This window comes from Falco punctatus (assembly GCF_963210335.1).
Source record: "Falco punctatus genome assembly, chromosome: 3".
Lineage (NCBI taxonomy): Eukaryota > Metazoa > Chordata > Aves > Falconiformes > Falconidae > Falco > Falco punctatus.
The window spans coordinates 66420234-66439694 of NC_137582.1; the positions used below are offsets into that span (position 1 = coordinate 66420234).

The 19461-nt window shown below is 34.1% G+C and overlaps 1 protein-coding gene across 4 annotated transcripts in view; it reads right to left on the bottom strand.

Annotated features, from left to right (window-relative positions):
• RTTN (rotatin) overlaps positions 1 to 19461 on the bottom strand; it is a 94809-nt gene that overhangs the window by 68623 nt on the left and 6725 nt on the right. Inside the window, exons 3-12 of one of the 4 annotated variants that reach the window (XM_080381142.1) lie at positions 18867 to 19065; positions 16929 to 17018; positions 15698 to 15776; positions 14222 to 14336; positions 13551 to 13701; positions 12449 to 12614; positions 9751 to 9932; positions 5733 to 5848; positions 2602 to 2772; positions 991 to 1203 (exon numbers count right to left, since the gene is read on the bottom strand). In XM_080381142.1, coding sequence (XP_080237268.1) covers positions 991 to 1203; positions 2602 to 2772; positions 5733 to 5848; positions 9751 to 9932; positions 12449 to 12614; positions 13551 to 13701; positions 14222 to 14336; positions 15698 to 15776; positions 16929 to 17018; positions 18867 to 19065 — 1482 coding nt within the window. The other 3 variants (XM_080381143.1, XM_080381144.1, XM_080381145.1) reach the window with 3 other exon arrangements.

Below are 19461 nucleotides of genomic sequence, written 5' to 3' on the forward strand. Positions count from 1 at the left end.
ACTCAATGGCAATAATGTATGGCAAACATTTCACAGCACAAACACTATAAATCTATTCAAAACACTTCCTAAAATGCCCAGGATAGATTCATCCTTTAATACTTTATGCTTTAATCAAATTACTGTTTTTTTTTAAAATCAATATGCATTTTATGTGAGAATAGTATAATGAAAGATTTAACTATTAAAATTTTAACAATTCACCATTTAATATTAAAAAGCAAGTTTGTTTTTTTAAAATTTAAGTACATATGTCTTCATACTTTTGGTTGCCAAATACATTAAACATGAATCATTTAAATTTGATGGGAGTTAACTTCATTGTTAATAACACTTTATGAGCAAAGTATTGCTTCTGTTAAGTTCAGAACTTGCCTATATAAAGAATATATTAACTCAGATTCAAGACAGCACTACATTTATTAATTTATTTTACTATCAATGGAACAAGTATTTTTGCATAATTACTTGTCCATTCAGATAACAAAGAACAATATTTCAGTATCGTGCTAGAATGTCTTGACTAATAAAGCAAAGCATATTAGTTGTCTTCATAACAAAGTGAAACACAAATCTCATACAGTATAGAAGTAGTCGTTTTTTAGAGGTACAATTGCCAAGCAGTTGGAAATTAAAATTTTCTGAACTATTTAGAGTACAGGACAACATACATACACACAAACACACACATACATACACTATATATATTTAAATAGAGTATTTGCTTCTTTCTTATTTCTTTGCCCATAAAAGATCTTGTGCCTACATCCAATCTCCGAGTGTTTATTTCTTTGTTTTTACTTAGGATAACATTTTCACAAATATTGTGAGTAGTATTTGTGAAAACAAATATAAATTATGTCTTGCGTGGTATGGAATACTCATACTTAAGGATTTCCTTCAGCTATGCTAGACTACAGTTTTTACCTCAGAGAAGCTGAGGAAAGAAATTTGCTTACAGGAAATGCTTTATATAATAAAATTCCACACCTTCTTATGAACTTCAGCCATAAAGCTACAAGTGCATTCGATTGAATATGCAGTTCCTGAAGCTTGTTTATAAATACTGTAGTTCTCAGTACTCATCTGCTCCAGGTAGGCTGCAATGGATTCATGAATGCTTGGGTATTCCAAGGAGAAGGGCACATCCAGAGAAAGAAGAAATAAAGCGTTCAGCAGACTCTTTTGTAAAACTTTACTCGCCTTTGAATAAGAAAACAACTGTCAGAATAACAGCCTGAAAATACAGTAAAACCGACATTTGCAGTCATTCAACAAGCAGAATCACCATTTCTGCTACTTAAAAATTAGAGAAACATATATAAAATTATTTCTATATGAAGAATTATTTTTTTAGCAATTAAAAGTGAGAGTTCGTTAGATATCAGTCCTCGTGTCAGACCTGCAACGAGCCACAGAAGCTGTGTATGATCCAGCCACAGGACTAACTGCACACATCACTGCTAGGATCAATTTACTGTCTAACCACTAGATGGCAGAGAATACACACGCCACAGTTACTGCTGTATTTAATAAAAAGCTGTGTACAATTCCACATACTAATATCACATACTAAGAACTGGGATTTCTGTTATTGGTTTGAGGTTTTTACTGCAAGAGTTCAGCCTTTCTTCAAGTAAAATTTTGACCTCAAATACAGTAGCTTTTTTCCCAGCTCCTGCCATAGACAGAATAGAAATTTTGTATTATGTACATAAGGACATAAAGACAAAAATTATAGTCATTAGATTAGTATGTCTACACTTATTTACAGGTACAAAAGACTTATATCGATAGTGAATATATTAATATTACATATATATATATACACACTCTCTACTTATATTAATGGTAAAAGACTCAGTATTTGTGACAAAAAGCCTGTAACTGAAAAAAATCAATCAGCTACTCACATTGAAGAACGTCTTAAAAAAAAGAGGTAAACTGCAATAAAACTCAATCAATAAAAAAAAGAAAATGTAAACCCATCCAGGTCTAGACATCTAACACTTTCATCCCACAAAAACTTGCAAACATCAGACCCCCACACACCTGAAATACACCAGGGGGGGAAAAAAAAAAAAAAAAAAAGCACTAACAAAAAACCCAACTTCAGAACTACAACAGAACTTATTTTAAAGAACAACGGAAGAAAAGAATAATTAAAATCACTAAAAAATACGAAACATAATTGCTTAATATGTTCCCTCAGATTAAGAGTGATGATCTTAAACATTACGTAGTTCTAGTCTTACTCAGTGTTACTTGCACGCATACTATAAAGGTGCAGGGGGCAGCACAGCTTTGCAAACCATGCATCATACCAGAAAAAAACATTACAGGAAGAAAAACAACATGGAATTTCAAAAACTCATTAAAAAACTGTATTAAAAATGTTTTTTGAAGACTTGAAATCTGCAGAACGCACCGATAACTGAAGAAGAGACAAAATTACCTTCTGTGATCATACATCAGCCAATGTAAATCAGATTGAGTTCTCTGTCCGTTGGCTGTTTTCCCAGTATTAATCACTGAGAAAGGCATCACTTTTTGCCCTCTTGAAATGCAAAAACAAAAGACAATCACTTAAGTTTGGCATACCTTTTCTACAGGAAGAAGTATCTGCAGCAATCTAACAGTGAAGAGTGAAATGCTAATAAATGCCATTCTGTGATGCACCAACATCACCTCAGGCTGCTCCACACTTATATTGGTTTTGTGATATAATATAGTTTCTCCAAGCAAACCCAAAACCAGAAGCAGTTTGTCTTTCTGAAAACAAAACCACAAATACAATTTTTAGAAATAACTGAAATACTACTGTATCTTTACAGTGTTTATACAGCACCCATAGCATCATAAACACAAGTATATATCATAGTGCAAGAATGGTGCAAAATACACAGCATTTTGTCATCTGACTAGAACTGTGCATTAGTTCTAGACCTCATTCTACCTTCACTTGCAGTTCTGAACACTTTGGTCAGTAATTAACCATTACTCCTCCCACACATGCACTTTCCCACGCCCTCACCCACCCCCCCACCCCCCTTATTTCCTGCTCACTGCACTTTTCAACTTGCAGAATTTAAACTATTTTGAAGTTCACTTTTAATATGGAAATATTAGGAGCTGGTTTGAATCTGCTAGTAAAGCTTAACCTTAAAATTAATAATAATAACAACCACCACAATCCAAACTTTGAGACCGCCCAATGGTTTTTATGCCTATTCATTCTCAAAGGAAACAGCAGAACATTTCTCAGATTATGTGAAATCCTACTCAAGAACCACTATCGTTTGAATAAATCCATCTCATTTACATTGGAGAAAACAAAATTAGTTTCTAGAATTCTGGGCACCTGAAAAAGCCAGTTTTGTACTTAAGGACATGAGACCAAAGGTAGAATTAATTTCAGTTGCCAGTATTGGACTGCCAAACAATGATTAAGAAGGCAACAGCACCTGTGAGATTTAGTGTATTAATTCCAGAAATTGATAATGACTGTTAGGCAATTAAGCACTATTTATCCGACTCAACAAAGCTGAAGTTCAAGCAAATGATAAGAAGCAATTGACTAAATCAAATCAATCTTTTAAATTATCAACTCACATTATTACACCGTAAGATGGAAAGGATTAATTTTCATCTTTCAGGAGTTCAAAAAAGTAGTTTCTCTCTGCCCTGCAACAGTTTGCAGAGGCAGGAAGAACTTCTGCTTCAAGACCATGGAGTCTTAAATCAACAGCAGATTCAAAACATTTATTCCTCCCTGAGACGGGGTGACTGTCTCAAAGCTAGTGATCCAAAAAAAGCTGAGGGGCTATGGCAATCTGCAGCATCTAACTTTATGACATGGCAGAACAAACAGCACTTAAGTACACATGACCAAACTGGGAGACAGAAAAAACTTTACTTGGGAGGAAGGAAGCATAAAAACATGGGTAAAAGACACACAGTTACAAACTTAAGTATTTTTGAATAGGATTTCCAAAATACCTTTCTCACAAAGATACTCCAGTGCAGATTTTTGAAATGGGATAAACAAAGAAACATAAAGCAGAGTTATGTAAAAAATGCTTTAAAAGTTTCCTAAAAAGACACATGACCTCCTTCCCTTGGAGCCAACACAACACAAAAAGAAAGCATGCTTTCTACGCACTAAAGCTTACAACTCTTAACTTCAAATAAAATGTCTTTTATCAGGTACAGTATTAAATAATATAAAAGTAAGTTTAACAGTTGTTTCCTAAAGTGTTCCATGCAGTTATTTTTATTTACTCAAACACTAAAATGAAGAGCTGTTTTTTATCTTCTCTTGCAATTGCTTTATCAAAATTAGCTTCATTGAACTACACAGTGCAATTACACTGTCACAAATTGATGCAGATTCATGACTTTCAATGGGAGTAGAATTTTGTATCTGAAAAGCATTTTACTAATAATTCTCAAAGTTCTACTAATAGAATAAAATTGTATCTTTTCTTCTTTAAAAAAAAAAAAAAAAAAATCAGTATAATTGTATACAATTACCCAGCTTATTTGCAGAGTTTTGCTTGTTAGTAGCCTGGAAACAAATATTAACCTACTAACAACAATCATCATTATGTACATGTTATGATGCTCAGTTTCCATTGTACCAAGATAGATTTATATTCAGTGGAATATACTGATTCAGGTCATACAACTAGACAAAGGATTATATTAAGCTTCTTAGATTAAACATTCTACAAGGAATCTTCAGTACTGACTTGATGTTGATCAATTATAGATTTTGACAGATCAGTACACTAAATTCAAAGAAGAAAGTTCTCATTCACTGCTAAGTCTTGTAAAATAAATATTACCATTCGTAAAACAGAGCAGAGGGGAGTCTACAGTAATAGTAATTACTGCAGCACCATTGTTTCATATTCAATGGTATTTTCATGGATTTTAACTTAACTTCATGTGGATTTAAGACTACACTGAGGTTTTTAGACAAGCTTCAGTCTGCAACTCTGGCATGTTTGTTACATACATAGCTTATGTTTCAGCTTTCAGTTGTCTTTAAAAAAAGCAAGTTGGCCATTGTTATTTCATTTGTTATTCACTAACTTGGTATTTCATGTATATAACAATTCTCAACTGTGTTCGGGTATGTGTTTCCAGCAATTTAAATTGTTTCGTCAAGAGCACCTTAATGCTTTGAATCTCTCCTGGGTCAAAAAAATCTCTCTTTCCTAGTTAAGTAACAGAGTTAAGGATAGCTGAAATCTGTGTAAGGATCTAAAGGTCCTATGTAGGAAATGGACACCATCTATCTTACTTAGATCCAATTCCAGTCTTGGATCTAAACAGTTATCTCCCTAATTTTAAATAGACAGCTTATAAGGAGTAAAGAAAGTGAAAGATGTCAGTTACCCCAAATTGGTCTCCAAAATTTGTAGTCTGTACTTTTCCCTCAGATCCCCTTCCCTACAGGTTTTTCTTAATGGCTGCTTAACAGTCTTTCACTACAAGACAAAATTAATGAACTATTTTCTTGAGGTGAAACTTCAAGTATCATCTGGTAAAAGAACTTACATTTTTTAAAAAGTGCAATGATTGAAATAGTAATAAACTAGGATTTTCAAAAGGGTAGCTCAGCAGAAGATTAGGTATGTATATGAATCACTGCAGAAAACGTCAGAGACTCCTAAAAGCAAACTAAAACCTGTTAAATACAGCTGATCAAAGCCAAAGAATCTTACCAATTCCAATGCAAAAAGGCTATCATCTTCCCAAACATTTTCAGAAATAGCATCACCAATAAGGGATGTGTCTTCAACAAGCAATTCAAGAACTTCCATCGTCACTCTCCTACTGCCTAGGAATACAAATTAGAGCATAAATTCAAATACAGACAGAACATCACATTATAATATTCAGAAAACACCTCTTTGAGCATGAGATCATTCCAAATCTGAAATTGTGGTATTTCAATTTTCTTATATGCTTCTATTAATTCAACTACTTCAGCCGCCAATAGCTCTGATTCACAGAAGACAACAACTAGCCAAAATCACAACAGAAGAAATATACTTGAAGAAAATTACTGCATTTCCTTAAATCTTATAGTACTACATAAACATTTTTACAGCTGTAAATCTATTCTGAACTTCAAAGTAGTCCGGTAATCAAAGTCACTTATTTCCAAATAAGTTACAGATAGACAAATAGGTTACAGATCTTCGATATACAGATATTCCATATACCTTTTCCTGTTAATCTGTATTTTTGCGATGGCAGCAGTGACTTTTTTCCTGGATGATTTTGTTTAAGATCTTCTTGAAAGGCAAGGAAATGAATACCTGCTTTATCAACTTGTACTTTTCTCCATAAAAATTTCCCCCAAATACTCAATTTCATGCAAGTGTTGGCTTAGTTATTTCTTGATGGTATGTTTCTATTTAAAAACATAGATGGATTTCACACAATACCATTGGACCTCCAATTTGTTTTTTAACTACCATAAAAATTCTGCATCCTTCAAAATCTGTCTAAAAAGAGAAAAGCAAGCTCTGCTGCTTGTTACGATTAAACATTAATCTCTGTTGCTTTTTTCTATCTTTTGTAGATTTCACACACTGTAGAAGCCTTGTTGATATACTTGAGGGAAATACGTATAGTCAGACACACACAGAGACATATATGTAGTGACAATGACGACAGCTCATGCAATTTACAGTCTAAGTGATTTGCTTTGAGTGAGCATGTGTCAGATAATGGCAGAGAACTTTTCTGAAAGCTTGCGTTTTCCTATCTCACAGAAGTGGTTTTCCATTTATTTTAGGCAAAATGGTGCCAATTTGAAGAGCATATGCCTGAAAATTCCAAAGAACACTTTTTCTGCACAATTATTTTGCAAATTCTGTATCAAATTTCTGTGCTTAAAACATTTGAAAGGTGACTTCATAAATGTATCCATTATAATGGAAGTACTAAATATTGGTTTTAATTTGAATTAGAATATCAGAAATATTTTTAAGTTAATAACTAAACATAACATCTAAACAATGCTTTGCTGTAGTTGTCATAATCTAGGGGCATGCAAGATGGGCCAAAGCCAACTGCATGAGAATCAACCAGCAGAAATGGCAGATCCTGCACTTGGGTCACAACAACCCCACACAGTGCTACAGGTCTGGGGCAGAGTGGCTGGAAAGCTGCCTGGGGGGAAAGGACCTGGAGGTGCTGTTTGACAGCTGGCTGAACGTGAGCCAACAGCGTGCCCAGGTGGCCAAGGCGGCCAATAGCTTCCTGGCTTGTATCAGAAATAACGTGGCCAGCAGGACAAGGGCAGTGATTGTCCCCATGTACTCGGCACTGGTGAGGCTGCACCTTGAATACTGTGTTCAGTTCTGGGCCCCTCGCTTCAGAGGGACATTGAAGTGCTGGAGCGTGTCCAGAGAAGGGCAACGAAGCTGGTGAAGGGTCTGGAGCACAAGTCTTGTGAGGAGCGGCTGAGGTTTGTTTAGTCTGGAGGAGGATCAGGGGGGAACTCATTGCTCTCTACAACTACCTCAAAGGATGCTGCACGAAGGTGGGGGTAGGTGTCTTCTCCCAGATAACTAGAAACAGGACACGAGGAAACAGCCCCAAGCTATGCCAGGGGAGGTTTAGAATGGATATTAGGAAGAATATCTTCACTGAAATGGTGGTCAAGCATTGGAACAAGCTGCCCAGGGACGTGGTGGAATCACTATCCCTGGAAATGTTTAAAAAATGCATAGATGAGCTGCTTAGGGACACGGTTTAGTGGTGGACTTGGCAGTGCTAGGTTAATGGTTGGACTTGATGTCTCAAAGATCTTTTCTAACCTAAATAATTCTATACGTTCATTCCACCACACTCATATCAGTAATATACCCATTTCCCAACACCTGTGGCTATTAGTACATGCTAAGAGTTCATTATTACTAAATGCACAGTAAGACATATAATCAATAACTGTAAAATAAATCTTTTGCTGTTCAGATTTAAGTAATTAAGACATGCAGTACTAATACTGAACTTCAAACAAGTATGATAGCTTAAAACTGATCAAAAGAAAGAAAAAGAGACACAGAAAAACAAAAACAAAAAACCCACAACCCACACCGCTATTGATTTCTGAGATTACTTCACTCACACAATAGGTCAGCACAAAGGAAGAAAAAAAATCCAATCAACATCTCCACAAGGAACAGAATTGGAGCTTAATTGAAATACACATTATATCATAAAATATAAGCAAGCAAATTTTGCAGTAAGCTTCCTATTTTTACCCAGTAATTTCAAAACAAGCAAAACAAACCAAAATCTACACTATACCATACAAGGTGATAATAATGTTAGTAAAGTGCCTGCTGATCTTCTGAAGAAAACAATTCAGAAAATATAGCCACATGAGAAACAGTGTGTTACTGTGTGTCATTGCCTCATGGTATCACAGCATGCCTTCAGATCACAGGATTTCAGATGAATAGGAACAGGATAAAAAAAAAAAAATTCATTTGCTTACAATCTATGTCTCATTACAGCACAGTGGAAGAAAGAACAAATAACATCTCATAGAGCTTAAAAAGTGTAAAAAGACTGAGAATAAGAGAAACAAAGAACAACTTCATCTGAAAATGAAAATATTCTAGTTCTATAAGATGCAAAGAAAGCATCTTGAAAGGTACAAAAACCCCACTATATGTTAACTTTGCAGATCTGAAGTGAAATGAACCAGAAATGGAAAAGATAGAAAACATATTTTCTGCAGTTTTACAGATAAGTAAAGGAGAAGATGCTAGAAGTCACAAATATGCTTGTGAAGAATTAATATTTAAATATCACAATTCTGAAAGGGGAAAACAAAACCTTTATTTATTTTAGTTTGTTTTATTACCAACAAAATGACGATTGACTGATTTTCAGCACAGATTAGTGCTGATGTTACTATGAAATACACAAGTAAATTAGTATTTTGTGACAACAAAGTCATAGAGAGTTATAAACAATCATGAAAACAACACTAAATGGAAGTTTCATACATACTTCATGTAATTTTTATAAGTTAAAGCCTCTACCCAGCTCAGGAAATGTTGACAAGTATGTTAAAAAAATAACCTTTAGTATCCTAGATATAGATAAATACATGTTTCTGTCTCCTGTATTTGAAAACCTTACCACATTTACCAATACCTGTTTTGAATGACAGTGTCTTAAAACTAAATACTAGACAACCTAAGAGCAAAAAGGCTTTGTAATTTAGAACTTTGCAACTACTGATTTTTATTTTAACTTGCAAATTAGACTATCAGTACTTATGTTTTAAGAAACATAATTTATTACTGTATTCATAAGAATATAACCAAACCTTTTCCCGAAATTATTGTTTATTATTTCTTCAACAGGAGGAAAACTATGCTTAGAGTTCAGAACGTGTTTTGGTAATTGAGGGGGGGAGGTTTGTCTTCTTGAATGATATTCTACCCAGCCACACCATTTTTCCACCACACACCCACTTCTTCCTGCCATCAGCACTTGAAATTTCTGCAGCAATTCTGGAAATCAACTAGAAGATTCAAGCTTTATGACCTGAACAAAATCCCTAGACAGAACTGTTACAACTAGCTACAGTATATCAGTAATCATCTGTACCTTACTTACTTGTGGTACTCGCTTAATAATACCAACTTCTTAAGAGGTTGTACTAAAGACGAGAAGGATACATAAATGAAATACTTAATACTTTCTCACCTGTTCTTAGAAGGGGTATTGCGTTTTCCAAGATGGAAACACAGAACTGAGGAAGGCTAAGTTGCTTCATCTGTAATTCCAAAGTGTCCTCATTGTCAGTATCTGGTAGGTCAGTATGTCCTATGTCAAGTGGGGAATGCAGAGAGATTCTGGAGTTTGCATTTGCTTGAGTACTGTTTCCACTTAAAACAAAACAAGCCAAACAAACAAACAAAACAACAACAAAAAAAAAGAGACATAGTTAACTCCTGCAAAGAGAAAACTCACATATGTACAAATGTTAAAAATAGCATCAAGTATCTTAATGTCCTCCTTCCTTCAACACATAGCCTTCCTTCCATCCCAATCTTTCTCTGCTATCCACCAGTGTTGCAGGAAGAGGTGGATTTTGTTTGGTTGTTTTTTTAAATGTCAGAACAAGTAGCATCATAAGTGAACACCTACTGTTTTGGCTGTCATCTTCAAATACACTTAGAAACGTGTACTGAAAGAAATACACATGCAATGAACATGATACTGCAAGAGAAAAATCAGTTTATTTGAAACGTTATTTTTGATGGACAAAGTCTACCAGTTGCTTGAAGCAAGGCAACTTACTAAATCAAATTTCAGCCTGAACTATACCTACTACATTAAAACCATTCTATGCAGCTAGCCACAAGAATCCTTAGAAGGACTATTAAGTAATCATGCCCTATATTCAAGCCTGTAGGACTTCTTCGTCCTTTGTAAAACAGAAAGCATTCCCTTGCCCAAGAAAGCCTTAAGTGCAACCAAGTGATTTTATATATATTTTTATTAAAAATTATGAGATTTATATATAGTTCATAATTTTATTCTTTTTCAACTGCTTCCAAAACCAGTCTAATTCTGTTGGCAGGAATACAACTCTGAACAAATGTTTTTTAATGTTTTTTCTTATACTAAACATTCACAGTCTTGAATTGCTCTAAAAATCTGTATGACTATTACAGTTGTTTTTTTTATTATTGAACAAGCTGAAGAAAATTAATTCTGGTATGACTGTGTTAAATTATATTGTCTATCTAAATATACAAGATGCCTAAAGAATAGCAATTAAGAATTTAAAAGACAATGATTTTAAGAGGTCAATAGAAGACTATAAGCAAAATAGAAGAGTTCACCAATATGTAGTGATTCTGATTGCACTTACCAGAGGGTAAGGAAGGAGAGGTATCAACCATAAAAATAATTCAGAAGAGGAAAGGTTAAGTTTCCAGGCAGAATTTAAAACAGACAAACAGACAGATTGAAGAATCTCAAGATTTAAGAACAGGGAGAAAGAAGAGTTACATATAGAACAGCAATAAACAAATAGTTCATATTACAATTACGTTGAAAAAAGACAAGATTCACTAAAAGCAGCTCTTGATATCAAGCTCTACATATCAAAATCAGCTGTCAGAGCAAGACTATATTAATTTCCTTCTATTGTATTTTCTATTCAACACCATGTTTTTCCTTATACTGTCTCTGGGCTAAATGATATCTTTGTAAGAAATGGCATTCACGGGCAGTAAGCAGCTCTACTGCAGCACACAGGATGCAAAAAGATAAGTGTATAGTCATGAACAGCTCATAGTATGGCCTTATACGTTTAATAAATTACCACTCCCTAGCTTGTACATGTCTCACCATGGCCTTAACTGGTGCTTCTGCTTATGTAGATCTCCTTACTATGCCAATAGCCAGGCCATCCCTATCTCTTGCATGTTACATACCAGCTACTATAAACATGTTAACTGTTCAACTTGAGAAAACTGTCAGGTCCTAGAATGTGTAAAGCCAGGAGTCTGTTTACAGTGCCACATTAGCTACATAATAAAAAAAAATGAATGTATTAGACATAAAATGAGTAAAACCAACCTTTTAATACAGTAACTCTCAAGATGCACTTACAATTAACTACGTGAGCTATTCTCATCTGTCATATCACAGTCTATTTAAATACCTAGGAGTATTAGTATTAAATACCTAAGCCAATATACCACACAGACTCAAAAGAACTACCAACAAGCACACAGTAAAGATTCACAAGAACTTTTAAATTCCCATATACTAGAAGACATTGGTTCTTGAACAGCAGCTTTAATTCTGATGTATCAAGATAAGTAACAAAATCACATGCAAACAGAAACCTCAACATTTTGATGGCATGCAGACAATTTATAATTTCATATTGGAGTCAAATTTTTAGGTGTCACACAACCGAAATTTGTTGTCAGTTTTAACAATGAAGATTAAAGACTTCAATGGAAATCTTTACACAGCACAGAATTTTTGACAATACTGTACACCACTACCTATCGGATGGCCATTCAACTTGTAAGAATTTACGGGGTCATCTGGTGAAGAAAAAGACAGATTCCTGGCTTTACAGCCACAGCCTGAATAAATGCTTTTCTGCATCTTACAAATATATACACAACCAATAACAACTGATACTAAGAAAATGCATTAAAAGTGTTGGTTGAGTACAGAATGTGGCAGGTAAAACTCATCTTACGTATTGTGAACACCACTTAAAAAACTAACTTTTTAACTCATAAACATGGTTAGAATTTTCACAGGTTAACAAAACTTGCACATCATCCCCCATATTGACAAGGACCTGATGATATAATCCTATATTAATCATTTTTTAATTGAAGTGTAAGTTATTTCCTATTTTATACACCTGGAAGATGCTGCATCCCAGTCTTGACCATCTCCTCTAGGACGCTGAACTGTCCGTCCAATCACAGATGGACGAGGGCTACTACTTCCAGGTGATGGATTCTGAGAACGAGGAGGACCTCTTGCTTCTTGACAGTAAGATATAGATGAATTCTGGGAAGCTGTGCCTTTATGTAACATAAATTATGCATTGTCCATTAGTGGAGTCCATTATTCTTAAAGATAATACATAGTGAAGCAATGGTAAAAGTAACTAAGGTAGGATATGGAAAACACCAAGTAAACATTGGCAAGCTAGGACAACCTATCACTGCCAAGTAGCAGAGTTTGGAAACTCAATTCCAAGGCAAAACCACTTGAAAAATTAGTTGAATGACAAAACTTGAGTTTTAAAAATACAAACATAGTGTTTGACTAAGGCTACTGGATTTCTTGATGTTATAACTTAAGTAGCAAAGAAACAGCCAGTATCTTTTATTAAGACAACAAATACAGTGGCAATCTTACGAACAGAATCAGACCACCAGTTAACAGAAACAAAGCTGATTAATGTCAGGTGACAAAATGGAAACAGGAAGATCATTATAATTAATCTATACCATTAAATCTACAAAATTTAAGTATTAAGAACATTGTGGAATAGCCCTAATTACTTTGAAATACAAAACAATGATTAAACCATTTTCAGCCATCAGAATAAAAAATAAAATTAACATAGCTTATGAAATTTGGAACTAAGTTGTTAAGCTCTAATAGTTTGAAAACTTCTCTGAAACTTGTCTGCCCACTTTTATTTTACAGATTTCCTTTATTTTATTTAAAAATCCCTCTCCTGCTGACAAACAGTTGCATACTAGGAAAAGTTGATGAATGTAGAATCATAGGAAATTGTAAAAATGAGTAGAGTACTTTAAAATAATGCAAGTACTCAAAAAATAGTTACTAACATGAATAGCAGTAAACACCATGTTTAGCAAAACATGTTCACATGATTGCATTTGTTATAAACCTTTGGGTTGGCTTTTTTATTATAATTATTAGTTTTAGACAATCTTACCTGTAGTAAAAACACACCTGTATTTCAAATATTTGAAAATACCTACCTTGCTCTGTGGAAGAAAAACTTGGATCTCTGTGAAAGTTAAGTCTGCTTCTCAACAAGATGCACAACTGTTGCAGGCATGACACAGCCTGCAAAGCTAACCGATGTCTTCCATCTCCTCCAAAAGCAAGGTTTAGAAGAGACAAAAGGCTCTGCAAATAAAAAACCATGAACACCAGCAGCTGAACATCAGTGCACCTTCATGAACAACTACGCCAGCAAGAGTCTTGCACTAAATATAGTTCACAAACATTTCTAAGTGTTTATAAATCACAGAAAAGAATAAATAAGTTTAACTACTGTTTTCTTACTGATGCAAGACTACCAGCCCTAAAGAAAAAGCTGAGTTCCAGCCTGTATTTCCAACACAGGCACTACTTTCATTAGGGGAGCCTGTTAGAGGCTGTACATATGACAGTGACACAGTTTTATCCTACTCAGAAGAAAAAGTATTACTCCACAACAAACTTCATTACTGATTAGCAATAGATGTCATTACAACAAGTAACTTTCTAAACACAATATATAGCTAATGCCTCCTTTACTATGCACCTGGAGTTCACATAAAGGAACTTTTGTTTAGAATCAAATAGTATTATTTACATCACTTCTTACCTGGCACAACTTATAACACAGCACAATAAAAACCTTAAACTTTATGTGAATTCTTGCCTGTATAATCTTTGGCCTTTGAAGGAAAATCTCAGCAGGAAAATCTTGCATAATCACATCCTGAAGAAGCTCACACGTACTCCAAATTAAACTTTGGTTGTTACTTCTCAAAGAGCTAAAAATGCAGTCCATAATTAAATATGCATTAAAACAAAAAAAAACGAGTAGTCATTAGCTTGAACAAGTCTCTACAAGAAAGTTATAATCACAACACTGAAGAATCTGAAGAAAAAAAATGCTGTAGTTCTACAGCCGTAACATTTTTAAACTTGAATCATTCCTTAGCTATGCTAATTCTGTCTACAATAAAGAACAAACTCAAATCCAGCTGTTACCAAACCACATGTAAAATTAAGTTCCCAGAATATAAATAACTTTATTGATTCTGAATTTGAAATTAAGATTAGAAAGACTTGAAATTCCCTGTGAAGCTAGTGATCATCTCAGTGGTATACAGCAAGTAATCTAACGCTTAACCAATGTGAAAAATTCTTTCATTACTAAAGTTCATGTATAACTTAAAAGCACTTGAATTACATATATGGAGAATCACATAAAGTAAAAAATTTATTAGTTATTCTCTAACATGTATATTAGTAAATATTAAGAACCTCTTGGGTTTCTACTTCACTTTTTTCTATTTTTATTGTTTCAGAAACCACTGTAAAAAATAAATTTAAAAAGTCAAATGTGTCCAGTTTTAAGGATCTGTTTTCTTTTTCTAGACTTGGTCATAAGGGAAATTAAATATTAAAGAGGTTTTCCAGCTTCAGATATCTTTCGAAAGAAAAAAAAAAAGAAAACAAACAAACAAAAAATCCCACCAGAAACCTATTATAAGAAAGCTTACAATTACAGTAGACTTGTTAAATAGTCCAGTCCATGACTGGCTATGCTAAAAATCTATCACAGCTCTGTGTCATCTCATGAAGAAGCTCAACTACAGACATTTTCCCTGGGCCACAGGCAAACACTGTTTTCCTAAGTGAAAGTTAAAAAACAAACAAAAAAAAAATCACTGCAGAAAGATGATCTGAACAAGTCAATGCCTGGATAAGGCACTGCACCTAAATTTATTGGCCTAAACCTATTTAAGCTAATACTGAAAATATGGATTTCTCTGCCAAATGGCTGCAGGGGTAAAGTAAATAAGGATTTTATTCCAGTTTGTTCTAAAATTAACTGAATGAAAACTTCGGCTTGAGACATTTAGAAGACAGACTGAAGTGTCATGAACAAAGAAAATGTACTCTGAAGTAAATGTAAAGAGTGACATTAGCAGAAAAACTGTCCTATTACAACTCATTGTTTATCGGCTCAGCCCAACTTTAGCACAGCTTTTATGATAATTTATGAAAAACTATCTCATTAGGTTATTTACAGGAACAGTCTAATGATGTGTAAGGAAAAAAATTTAGAACCACGCTTAAGAAAAATAAAGCCTACAAACATATTGTAAAGTTTCTATTACCGTACCTTTCATTTGATGAAAGAACATGTCTATCTGTTGAAGTCAGAGTTAACCAAGGAAATGTGGAAAATTTCAAGCATTTCACTGTACAAAAGAGAGCAGATATTTTGGAGTATATTTTATAGAAATATTAGACTGTATATTTCCATGGCAAAGTCAAAAATTTACAAACTATTCACTATCTGAAATAGAAATACCTTTTACTAAATATAAGCTTTCACAAAGTCAAGTGTTTCTAATGAGAGTTTTCAGCAACACCAAAAAAACCCTAAGGTTATCTAAAATCAAAATTAAATACATTTATTGAAGAAAGTTCTAGCAAATAGGAAACACAGCATTAGTGGAAGAGTACCTGATCCCCCACTGCATGCATTCAATCAAATCTTAGTTTTGTTCTGCTACTAAAGAATACTTATTAGCATGATCTCTAAAAAAGAAAAATTGACCTCATGCTTTTACTTTTTAAAGCAGTAGAAATTATAGTTGTTACTAAATTAAGACACACTAACTTTTTAAGTTAAAAACAGCCTTAAAGTTACATTAGTTAAGAGTTTGTAATAATTATTGTGCAATTCTAAAGATAGCTGATACACTGATAAAAAAGTAATCTGGTGATTTACATACAATAACTCCAGAGTCATATTTTAAAAATCTAGTTCTCAGCACCATATTGTATGTTGAATATGACACTCTCTTGTGAACTACTACTAGACTGATACAAGCAAAGACTTGCCAAAATAATATTAGTCTGTGTTTGTCAGTGAAACATTTCATATCATTTTACTGACAAAGAAGTGTAACACTGGTTTCCATTTAGATACAACATAAAGATTTCTAGAGCACCTAACCTAGTTTTCTGAAAAGTAGAAAGGTACTTCAGACTAAGTTTGAAATAATTTGGTAGTTGCAGTTGAAATAAAACGGTTAACAGCCACATTTGATTATGGAACACAGATCTTCTCAAAAGTGTTAGCAATTTAAATGATTTTTTAAATTACAGCATATCTGATCATACTTTACATATTCCAACCAGTCACACTAACTATTTACTAGAAAAGAGAAAGTTCTATCAAGATGAATGTCCTTTCTGTAAATATTTATATATTGTAGTTTCTGTGATACTACATTTCATATAATAACAACAGGAAAAAAAAATAGCCATAATATTTGTAATGGAATTAAATCTAAATTACAACTCAAAGCACTTTCTGTAAGTAACATTCTTATTACACATACCAACTGTTCTTTTGGGAGGTATTTCTAACTGTGGCACATAACTCCTACTTTGACAAAAATATCCTGTGCATAATTCCTCTTGAGGCAGAACTGAAAGAAATGAAGGGTAAGTGTAAAGGGTAAGTTTAAAAAATGTACACTAAACAAAAAAACAAACACCTAAACAAAAGCAACACTCAATCTATCTTCATGATTTTCCTAACTGCTTCCCTTTTGCCCTTGAGTTTTGACCTATTAAGGAAACAGATTTAAAATAGTCTCAGATGATCAGGGAAGTGAAGCAAAAAGAGTGTGTCTATGTTTATTTTTTACAATCATATTCTGTAACTGTAAATATTTTTCCATTTTCTTGCGCTACATCGCATACCATGCAAGCAATAGCAAAAACAATTACACAAAATGCGTTGCCTGGTAGACAACTGGCAGCCAAAAAAAAGTTTTTCTTCTGATCAACCTACATAGTAAAAAAATTAGCTTTTAAAATTAACTATTTAAAGCCTTTTTCTACCAAAAGTGTCTTTTCAGGTCAAGCTAAAAAGTTGTCTCCCCCGTATGCAATATGTATATTATTAAATACATATAATTAATACACAAACTGTATGACAAAATACAGACAAGGTATGTAAACTTAAAAACAGTCTCCCCAGAACATAGTATTTGTTCAAAGAACCAAACTAAATAATTCCCAATTTACTAGTTTACAATTTTTCCCAGTAGCTGAAATAGAAATAGCAAGAAAAATACAACACTCCTGTTACTAAGCATTAAGATTATTTAATCCACACATGCATACAATTTACATCATAAGTAGAAATTATGAACAATACTTCAAAGGGTAGTTTTAGAAAGATATAGCTTAAGAATGCATATATCAAAAGTTATTATACCATTCTCCACACTGTGGCAATTGGGTAAACATCTGCCCTTAGGTGGAAACAGGAAAGAAAAATGAAAACAAAAAAGGTCAGGGTGGGATGGGTATCACCAGTCACCACATCGTTACAGCAAACCCAAAGTCCAAGCATTAGGCTTGGAGCAGTAGGCACTCCAAGCATTAGGCTTCAGACACAACAGGATAGTTTTGTCTCTGTGACCACACAGGGTAAGTGACAGAGGTGTGGCCATTACTATACCATGCAGTGTAACAGCAGTGTCTTTCCCACAAGAACCAGGATGAAGTAAGGACCTTCATATTATGTAAGTTTCTCCTCTGTGCTAAAGTTTTTAAGGCAGAAGAGGAGAACGTGGGTTTACTTCTTGACTTCATTGAAGAGGAACTGTAAATGACTAACAGATAATAAGCTAGATAACAGAAGCAAGTAATAGCACTTCACATATATTTAAAGTCCTTTGCACATAATATGAAATTGTAAACAAAGGTTACCTATTTTTCTGTGACAGATACTTATCCAAAACTATGGAGACAGTTTTAAAAATCACTCTACTAAGATCACTTACAGCTTCTCCTCCCTTCCCTTTTTGTGTTTTCATTTGTTTGTTTGGAGGTTTTTTTAAGATCTGATTTGCTCTCAAAATCAAAGTCTACTATGCAAAGAAAAGCAGCAAAGCATATCAGCTTAATTACAGATTTGTTCAAAGCTGCCACAATTGCTGCAAAAGGTATCTCTGAAAGTTACATGTGTCCTGCCCTTTTTACATAATAGCAAACAGATATCCCAGACTGAAGAAATGGGCAGAGAAGGTCTGATTATAAACATCAGGACTATTCTTGTGCAGAGAACTCCATTACAAGAATAGCACTATCTGATTTATCTAAGATCACACCTTCTCTGGCAGAATCCGCTTACCATACACTTCACTGATCTCTCATTAATAATTCACCTACTATGCCTGAAAACATCAGCTTTTCATAGCCTGGAAGCTTGTCATTTACATCATTTTCTTTTTAAATAAATCACACTTCAAAATACGATTTACCTGGCTGATCTCCTGAAGGCCGAGACAGAGTTTGATAACATACTGATAAAGAACTAGAAGGAAGTCCAGAAGGAAGGAAAAACAGTCCATCCAATATCCCATCAATTAAGGCCTGCAAGTTTGGATCCACGTTGGAGCGAAGCTGAGAGAGGAATTCCGCTGCACCAATTCCAATCATTTTCTGGGCAGCAGGTGGATGCTACATTAGGACAAATAACTGACAAAAGTTAGCCTGAAGAATCACAAGGTCCCTTGGGGGGGGTGGGGGTGGTACACACCGCACAGGGAGGGACACAGACACAGCAGTGGGGAGAAAGAAAAGAACTGTTAACAAAACAAGTTATATTTTGGGGTTTTTTTGCTTAGCCCATTCATCGCTACCAAGGACGAGATTTCTTTTCCTCTGTAGAGGTGCTGTTTATAGTGTTTAAAACACAAGAATGTAAGAATCCAAGATCTTTGAAATTTCTGTGTTTTCTCAACTTTTTAAAATAAGTTGCACCACTTTTCAAATCTTTACTTTCCAGGAACAGTACAAATGCTTAGCTGCAAATCATGCCCCAAAGGAGACATTACACACAAAATGAGAAAGTGA